Source organism: Fundulus heteroclitus, chromosome 10 (genome assembly GCF_011125445.2).
Source record: "Fundulus heteroclitus isolate FHET01 chromosome 10, MU-UCD_Fhet_4.1, whole genome shotgun sequence".
NCBI classification, from domain to species: domain Eukaryota; kingdom Metazoa; phylum Chordata; class Actinopteri; order Cyprinodontiformes; family Fundulidae; genus Fundulus; species Fundulus heteroclitus.
The window spans coordinates 18,276,415-18,286,480 of NC_046370.1; the positions used below are offsets into that span (position 1 = coordinate 18,276,415).

General features: G+C 41.7%; 1 protein-coding gene across 1 annotated transcript; it reads right to left on the reverse strand.

Annotated features, from left to right (window-relative positions):
• pdk2a (pyruvate dehydrogenase kinase 2a) lies at nt 1-8,900 on the reverse strand. Its single transcript, NM_001309982.2, is given in 11 exon segments — nt 1-1,298; nt 1,425-1,538; nt 1,804-1,914; nt 3,588-3,686; nt 3,766-3,842; nt 4,934-5,011; nt 5,190-5,279; nt 6,783-6,967; nt 7,061-7,132; nt 7,544-7,685; nt 8,736-8,900. Coding segments are annotated over 11 exon segments (1,227 nt in total). The 5' UTR covers nt 8,854-8,900; the 3' UTR covers nt 1-1,157.
• Nucleotides 8,901-10,066: the final 1,166 nt, after the last annotated feature.

Below are 10,066 nucleotides of genomic sequence, written 5' to 3' on the forward strand. Positions count from 1 at the left end.
CAGGTATTTCTGTTTTTATTTACAGCATTTACAATTATTTTCAGTCACAAAGTGTAGCTATAAAAAATAAAATAAACTTGTACATACTGCCTGGGTTAGCGAAACACAACCAAAACTATTCCGAACACATCTGGACCCACGACAGTCTCCTTTGGCACAGTGTATGAAAAAACTGGCCTTTTAAAACCACAAACATGGCACCCACTGGGGCTTAATAACACACATATTATAATGAATTTGTCTTAAAGCATGTGGCCTTCAGACAAGGCTGGCAAATACTCATGTACTGACAAAACACTTGGGCCCAATGGAGCTGCAGCTTCTTGAAAATAGTGCCCATTAAAAAAAAAACAATGCACACAAACAAAAATAAAACGATAAATTCAACCTGGTCCAGAAAACTGAGCACGAGATCAGTATATATATATATATATATATATATATATATATATATATATATGTATATATATATATATTTGCAAAAGCTGAAATTCAAAAAGTCTGCAAGAATATTCATGCAAAGAAAATAAATTAAAAACAAACTTAGAGTCTTGCATTTGCTTAAAATCTTCAAACCTAAAAGTGTTACAGTACCACAAAATTTAAGGTGCACATATGAGTTGTGAAAGTTCAAGTATCTTTAACAAGACGTGCCTTTGGGAGGATCTGCTCCCATAAGGCCTTTCCCCGTTCTGGAAAAGCTTTTACATTTGACTCAAAACTGCTGGATCTCTTACATCCTCTTCTTCTTCAGTCCACTCTTACTCTGACTTTGCTCTCATTTTCTGACACCCGTACCGGGATGGGTGCCTCTTCTCTCTCTCTCTCTCCGCCCCCCTACCTGCACAGGACTCCACTTTCTCCCGCTTGGTGCCGACTCTTGTTGCTGCAGCGCTCGGGCTGCCTCGCCAGGTCTCGATGCTGACATTGGTTAAGCGTCCGGTTAGCAGGTTTTGAATTTTCTATTGCAGTAACCAAAACGGATGACAGGAGATGGACATAACGAACTACTGGTGATACGGGCTGAACTCTGCTCCGGTTCTGGGAGGTAAAAGAAGCGCGTCTGCCTCGGCAGATGATCCCATGGGAATACAAGGACAAGTTTCATGGAGAATCCAGTCTTTGTAGTCTTAAAGCAATGGCTGCGGTCTTCCTGACTAGGCCACCTTGTATTTGCGGAGGTCTAACGGCTCTTTACTGGGCACGCACCAGTCATCCGCCTCCTGGCACACTTTGTAGTTCTTCAGAGCGGTTTTGTTGTACACTGGCAGCCTCTCGATGGAGTCCGTGGACAAAGCCTGGCGGGACAACAATCAGCGACAGGAATTTAGTAAACGACCTGTCAAAGAGTTTTGCTTGCGTTTAACGAGAAGAAAAAAAAAAAAAGGAAGTCTTGTGCCAGTTTCGTGCACAAACTCGCTCACCTTCAAGTAGATGACGGCGTCTGTGCCGAAACCCTCCATGGAGTAAAACTGCAGGTCGCCCTGGAAGTACTTAGCGTAGAGACGCGAGATGGGAAGACCGTAGCCGAATCCAGCCTGCAGAGACGGAGGAAAGGCTTCACGTTTATCACTTGAAACAAATAGCAGTGTATTTCAGGAGAGCTTTGATGATCGTAGGTAAATAATGTCTGATGTGAAAAATAAAAGGTCCTAGAAACTCAGTTCTTAAAGAGCCTAAATAAAAGACAAAAAAAAAAAAACTTTGTGAAGCTCCTCCTGCATCTTTTTCAGTCCTACAGTATTTATGGAGTATTTTGGAAAAATGGCAACAAAAACAGATCTGGAACCAAATTCTCCGTACCAGAGGTGTCCTGGAATGGTTGCCTATCTGTGGCGCAGGAGCCGTGGAGTACATGTAGCTGAAAAGCTTCTCGATCCTGCGAAAGGGGACGCCGCCGCCTCTGTCGCTCACCTGCAGGAGACAAACAGAAGACCACTCGGCATGAGGAGGTGTGTGCTGACATGAGAGCTAAATAAATGGTCAAAAGAACAGATTAAAAAGTATCATCGTAATCGTTGATCATTTATCTGTAAAAAGGCCCATTGACCAACAAAATGTAAAGAAATGTAAAGAGTCTGCCAATCAAGGCCAGTTTTTTTTATCCATAATCCCTGAGCACAGATGTATGAATATGATGTGCAGCAAAATATGACTACCACTACTTTAAGGTATGATGGTAATCAGATTCTTTAGCAACTACTGTCTGAGAGAGATCAAAGTGTCCAGTTCTGCTGGTAAAGTAGTTCAGTAATGTTTGATGTAAGGCAAGGTAACAGCTCTGTCTCATCCGGCCACAGCTTTAATGGTAAGTTTCTTAGCTGACGGGTTTCTTTATAACCTCAATATTGAGAAACAATGTTCTCCTTAGCTCTGTGTAGTCTGTTTCAATTCCTACAGAAAGTTCTCAGTGTTTAGCAGTGTCTCGTTCATGGACAGATCCACTGGTGAAGTCATTGCTGCCATTATGTGCACTCCATTTGTTTCCTCTTCTCACTTAGAAAGTACACCTGGCATAGTGCGTCTGGCCTTAGCTCTTTTTCCTCTCCTAGACAAAGCCATTGACGAAGCTACCGCTGCCGTTAGCTCAGCGCGCCCTTTCTTCCACTGTCCTATAGAAGGTACCCCTGGGGCCAGAGCTTCCGTCTATACCAGGCAACCCTTTAGCGGCTGCTTCAGATGGCCATTCATGCTGAGGCAGACTCTGCTGCGGGTTTCTTTCTGGTAAAAAGGGAGTGGTTCCTCTGCACTGTTACAGCATGTTTGCTTTAAGAGGGAAGATTTCTACAAACTTATCACTCCATGTGAACCCGCTCCTTTCTTTGGCAAGTTACCATTTTATTAAGAGGCGTTAAAAGATCACCTGGTTTCCTCTGTATTAAAGTTCATCATTTGGATCGTACTACTGTATTTACTTGGATCTACACACGTTTGTTGTCAAATCGCGTTTTGCAGATAAACTGAATAATTAATAGCATATTAAAACACGTCTTTTAAAGGAGGATCCTACCCACGGCTGAACCATCTGAAGTAACCATGAAAGAAACAAAGAAAGACTTTTCTCTCTGAGAAGAAAATGTTCATGAAAGCGACATGTCGATACACCCAAACTCATAAAAGATTCTGTTTGTTCAACAGGATCAGTTGTAGCCAGCTGAAAAACAAGATAAGTGCTGATCCCAGTGAAACGTCGGGCCGACAGTAAAAGCATGTTTCAATATTGCCTAATCTTATCGGCGCTTGAGAGAGCTGAATCGTTACATAACTGTGACAGATTAAACATTTGGAGAGCAAAAACAACTGAGATCTGCTGGGAAACGTTGGCTTTACTTAAAAACGCACACGTTGAAGACAAAACCGGCCAAAGTTCTTAACGCTCAGATCTCTGAGGTTTATTAAAACAGTCAGCACAGAGCTCCTATGTACCACTGATAAATAAACTGTTAAAAAAACTGAGGGAACATATGGGATCTGACGATCTTCTTTATAGTCCTATAAAGTTGTAAAACAATTTTTTTTCATTCATCTTCTAATCTGAATAACCGCTGGAAGTGTTGTTGAGCTGCACTTTCAACTTTGTGACTCACCTTGATCGACATGTCCTCTCCACCGAGAGACACCATGACTTTAATGGGTGGGAGGTTGTTGCTGCTCTCGTGGGTCTCAATGGTAGCCCTCATTGCGTTCTACAAAACCAAAAAGCCAACTATTAATTCTCCTAAATTTTAAGCACGTGCAAGAAATGGAAAGTCGGGGTCTACCTACCTTGAACAGCTCAAACAGCATGTGGTAAAGGTGAGAGGGTACATAAACGATGCTTATTGGGTGACTCTTCGTTTTGTCTGCACACAACAAAAAAAAAAAAAAAAAAAAAAAAACATTAGTTTATAATCTTTTACACATGACTTCTATTAGTTCTTTTGGAGCCTTTCCAAATATACAGCTTTGAAATCAAAAAGTGTTTCGAAAGTATTTCAGAAACGTTTGGAACCGGTTGCAATAGGCCCGAAAAGGCAGGAGGACATAAAAGTCATTGTCACATTAAAACACCAACTGCCCTGCATTTCAGTGGGATTTTAGGCAATAGACCAACACAAAGTAGAGTTTAGGTGTCAAGTGGAAAGAAGAAGGATTGGCAGGAGATTATCTGTAAACATCGATTATCAAATCTTTCCATAGATTCTCAACTGGATTCAGGTCTGAACTTTGACTGGACCGTTCCAACACAGGAACATGGTTTCATCAAAACTTTCCATTGGCGCTTTGGATCTATGTTTAGGGTCATTTTCCTGCTGGAAGGTGAAGTTCTGTCCCAGTTTCAAGTCTTCTGAAGCATCCAGATTTTCTTTCTGGATTGCAATCCAGTCAGAGACCAGAGCGCCTTACTGTAGAAAGAATGCACTCCCTATGACTTTCTTCCTTCTACTTTATGTCTAAGGATCAGATTTGTGGAGTTCAAGAACAATAGTTATCCTGTCAACAGATTCCCCCGCCTGAGCAATGGTTCTCTGCAACTCCTCCAGAGTTACCAGGGGGTCTCAAGGTTGCTTCTCAGGTTATTGCACTCTTTTACTCCCGTCTGCTTTGTTCCTTCATCTTCATGATGCTGTTTGCTCCAAAAATGTTCTAACACACCTTTGTGGTCTTCACCACAAACCTGGAAAAATGCCGGATTTAAATTTTACAGGTTATTTGAAACCTAAAGGCCACTGTTTGCACTGGGCTTTATTTGAGGTAGGGAGGTGAATACAAATGCAGAACAGATTATATATCATTATGTGGAAGAAACCTTGGAAACCTCTTCAATCATGCACCGCTTTGTGTTGGTCTAATCGGATAAAATCCAAAGAAATCGAACTGAAGCTTCACAAAACGTGGAGAGGTTCAAGTAAACAATCTTTAAGCGGAAAATAAGAAATTAGAGATAACTTACGGTTCATTTCCTGCAGAACCAGATCGGGAGAGCGCAGGTAATACTGGTCACACAACATCTTTGCACTATGGAAGGCATCTGATGAAAATTAAAGGGAATTAAGTTTGACATGCAGACACAGAACAAAAAAGCAAAAACACTAGATTGTTATTAAAGTAACACAAAAACATGACCATAAAGCACTATAAAACCAGATATTACTGCAAAGCTCAGGTGTTTAACTTGCTTTCAGACTATAAATAGGGTCCACACTCACCCTGAACTACATCTCCCACGTTGCATTGAGCGTCAATGCTTCCTATTGTGTTTGGGTGGACTGGATTAGTGGTGCCATCAAACACAAGAGCTGCAAAAATAGAAAAAGATAAAATAGGGGGGAAAAAAATTAGGTGGATTCAACCTTGTACTAAACATTTAAGGTAATTACTACACAGTGCACTTATTGTGTTCTGCACTGGCTTTGGAAAAACAACGTTACGAAAGACGTGCAGGGAACTAAGAGTTACTTTTGTCCTTTCCCCTTCATGCAAGAGCACTTTTGAAACATTCAACTCTGGATCAGCAGCGAAGCCGTACGCTTCAGCAGTCTGTGTTGCTACATCCCGCATGATACAGGCGTTCCATGACAAACAAAACACTAGACTGTGCAGGATCGTTCCAGATCGGTGGGAGGAAGAAAAAAAAAAAAGGGAAAAAAAAGAATCACTTCGCTCCTTCTATCTCATTCTGCACCGGTTTCTGCAGGTCTTTACCGTGCGTACGGGTTCAGCTGCAGCACGAACGCACAGGCCTGAAACTAGTAAACAGCAAAGCCGCGATAGGCTATCTGCTCAGATTATTGAGGAACATGCTGACGGATCAGTCGCCTTAATGACTTTGTTGCTTTCCTAGTTTGTCTCTTATCATTTGTGGTGCATGATGTTTGCAATGGGACTGTGTAAACTTAAACATCTGAAAATCATATACATAAGCCCATTTCTCTCCTTCCCGTTTTTAGGATTCAAAAGCTTTATAAAGTAAGGAGTAAAGTAATGAGTTTGTTACATTTGCAGTTTAAAATCACCTCAGATTGTATCTAATGGATTAGATATTTTATCTTCTGGAAATCAGCTCTTGTCATTGATAATGTTAACTAGCTTTTTACTTAGTACTGTACATTACATGCATCAAAACCAAGAACTCTCACCATTTCTGGTCTATAAAAAAAACACCATAACCTACAGCATGTGCCTTGATGCACTTTTCTAAGTTCTAAGAAAAAGTCAGATAAACGTTTGGGGCTAAATGCTTTGTGGCATAAATGGGGATAATGTTGTAATTCATTGACTTTCTGCTTGACTCAGCACTGCCACCTCTAACCAAAGAACCTGCAGCCCCTCTTTGCTTTTTGTGTGATATCGTGCCAAAACAAAGAAAAATGTGGAATCTAGTCAAAATCAGACTCAGCAGGTCAGACATCAGATAAACCTGGAAATCGATGTCAAACAGGAAGATTTCCGTGCATCTCCAGAAAATGTATCGCAATAATTTACAGATGAAAAAAAAAGGAAAAAAAAGTGTGAACCCTCAATCCAAGAACTGAATAGAAAAAGATTTGAAATACATGTAAAATAAATACAAAAAGGACTAAAATGTGAAAGTAATTGCTAAAATTATTGTTAGAAATAATGATAATGAAATGAAAAAAATAAAAAATCAAGAATATATGGATATAAAAATAAATGTACAATAAATTACAAATAAAAAGGCTTTACAAGTAAAGTCAAAATTTATATGAAAAAAATAAAAACAATAGAAACATGCCAAAAAAAACAAACAAGATCAAAAATAAAACTGCATGCGGTCTTACTGTGCTGGTTGATCAGCATTCGGATGGAGATGCGGCTCATGTAGAAGCGATCCAGAAAATACTGGATGTTCTGGTTGGTGACCACATCCTGGGGGAAGACCTCCTTGTATTCTATGACCCCCTGCGCCATGGTCGGCACCACGTCGTTGTGTCTGTTTCTGATGGTGACCAAGGTGTCGACAAACCTGGGGGGGGGGACAGGAAACGACGTTCAGCTGTCGGGCCTTCGCAAACAGAAAGCGAAACGTCTCATATTTGGACAGAACTAAAAACCTTACTCTGCAAGCACTCTGTGGTCATCTGGATTCTTGTCCAGGAAATCAAGGATCTCCATTAAGCTCTGACTATACCTGAAAAAAAAAACACAAACGAACACGTGAACCCATGACGGGAAACATAGGGGACACAGCAGAGTAGGTTCGAAGGAAAGCAAAAAGTTCAGGGAGGGAAACAAAAATAGTGCAGTGAGAAAAACACTGGTCACATGGGCCCGTGACGGGGGAAACTGGGCTAAAGTTCACCGCTCGCAGCCACTCCCCACATCCTCCGCTCTCAGCAAGTTGGAGAGAGCACAACTCGGTCAGAGGGCTTTGTTGTAATTCGGAGCGTGATGTAACTAATGAGGGCGAATAAACAACAGGGCGCCGTGACTGTAATGGAGCCCGGGCCACGAGAAGGGGGTGAGGTCTGAGACAGGCAGATGCCCACCCCCCGATCTCGCCCTAAACCTGTACAGGCCACCTCCTGGGTAAACAACTCACCATCTCTGCACCATCTGAACAGAGGGGGTAGTGAGCAGCTTGTCCGGCAAGAGGTTGATCTCCTTCATGATGTTGGAGAGCCTCACGGGCAGTTCCTGCCTCAAAAAGACGAAGGACGTCTTCTCGCAGGCGTTGATGGAACCTGGAAATTAGGGATAGGAAGTGAGCCGACATGGAGAGAAGGCACACTGCAAAAATAGACCCAGAAATAAGAAATTTTTTCTTGAAATGAAACTATTTTTCCTTGATTTGAGCAAGTAAATAGGACTATTTGCCAATGGAATAAGATTTTTGCACTTAAAATAGGAACAGTTCATCTCTGTCATCTTATTTCAAGTGCAGTATATCTAATTATCTTGTTTTAGGGGTAAAAATACTCATCCCATTGGCAAAAAATCTTATTTACCTGCTCAAATCAAGGACAAATACATTTATTTCAAGAATATTTTACTTATTTTAGGTCTCTTTTTGCAGTGCAATGTCCTTACAGAAATATCACATTTTACTTCTTTATTCCCAAGGTTTCTACTTTTTTTTTGAGGTTTTAAAAGGGTTTGAGTAGGCACATCTATTGGAAACATTAAGCTTGAACTACTTCAGCGCATTTTGCATTCATAAAAGTCCAAAAAAAAGGATGCATTTATAAAATGGTCATATGCGTATGGGCAGACTAGAAGTTGTTGTTTTTTTGTGTGTGCAGTGAGCCAGGTGAGCATTGATGCAACCTGAAGGGTGGACAGCGAGAAATGTAGAGATAAATGACGATCTGACTGTAAATTCAGCAGTTACTTACAAACATACAATATTTATTTTTTCTCTCGTTTCGGGTTATTTGGGAGAGGAGGGTTTAACCCCGTCTGAGCATGCGTATTAGCAGACTATTAAACATTTATAACATTGAACTTTTATGTTATGGCGTTTGCATTTTATGAGAGTACAAAAAAGGATGCGTTTATATCAGCTAACACCTGCAGACCAGAACTTGTTTTGTTTTTTTTATTATTGGTAGGGGGGGGGGCAGTTAGTGGTGCAGCAGATCTGATGCAACACTGTGAGCCTGTGAGCAGCGGATTGCAGCAAGCAGATGCAGGCTCTGGGTCACACACAAACACAAGCCCCTGTGTGAGTAAATGTTGCAGCATTTAGCCACGGCTTCGGGTAGCTCGGCCAGAAAACGGGCCGCCAAACTCACCGAAATCGATGAACTGCTTCATGGAGAGCGGAGACGGGGAGAATTTGGAGAAATGCTCGATGTGCTTGGGCGCGCTGGCCAACGCGGCGTTTTTCATTATGAAGCGCACAAACTTCATGGTGGCGGTTAGAGACGGGTCCTGCTCCTTCTAGGTCCTGTTTCTGTGTCAACAATAATCCGAGGGGAGCTTCTTTTTTTTTCTTTTTTCTCTCTCCTCTCCGAGAGGGGTTGTGTTTGCAGCTGCAGCGCGAGCAGGGGGATGAAATACTGATCGTCAACCAATCAGAGGGGAGGAACTTTGTTTACCCTCAAAGGAGTGACCAATCCGAGGCAGGAAGGGGCGTGGCTAGCGACGTCTGGGCCCGCCCAGAAAGGAAACGGTTCCAGAACGGTTGAAGCGACGGATGGCGTAAACAGACGTGCCGTTTGGCAACCCCACTTCATTCCACGAATCACCTCAACTGTCTGTTACGGACAACTTTGGTGGGGGCGAGAGCGTGGATGTCAGGAGCACATGACCAGGAGGGCTAATGTTACAGTTCATTTAGGTTTATCATTTTCTTTTAATATAAAATGTAAACAATAAACTTCAATTTACTACTACAGATGTCATTGGCCTACAAGTTTGACTAGATGGGATTAAATATGCATTTGAATTTAAGTCTCGAGTTTGACTGGGCCCTTAGGTAAATTAGCTTTGAACCATTCCTTTGGCTGCATGGTTAGATATACAATAGTTGTCCTGCTAGAACCTCCGCCCCAGTTTTAAAAATATTTTGGGGCATCCAAAAAGGGTTTCTCCCAAAAACTGTCCCACTTTAAGTTTCATCCATCTTCACATTCACCCTAAATAATTTCCCCGTCCTTGCTGAGAAGAAAAAAAGAAATTCCCACGGCATGACGCTGCCACTACCATGTCTCCTGATGGGGATGATGACGTGTTTGGAGGGATGTTCTGTGTTTTTCATGCGCGTCATGAAGCTCCCGTCTTAGTGTCTTCTGACTAGTGTACCCTCTTGCAACATGTTTGCTGTGCCCCCCTACATGGCTCATGGTAAACAGCATGCAGGACTTTCAAGGAATTTCATTTGAGAGTTGCTTTCTTCAAAACACCCTTTCATAAAGGCCAGATTTGCATGGACAACAGTTGCTGACCTTTAGCACTTTGTTTAGAATTTGAATCCATCCATCCATCCGCTCCTTTTATATACTGTCCAACTTTCTCCCATTACCAACTCCTAGAAGTGTATGTTTAATCACATAAGCGATTTATCTTTTTATTTGTGTTTAAATCCAGCAATAAGGACCTGGTATTAAAAAGTTCATTAAAA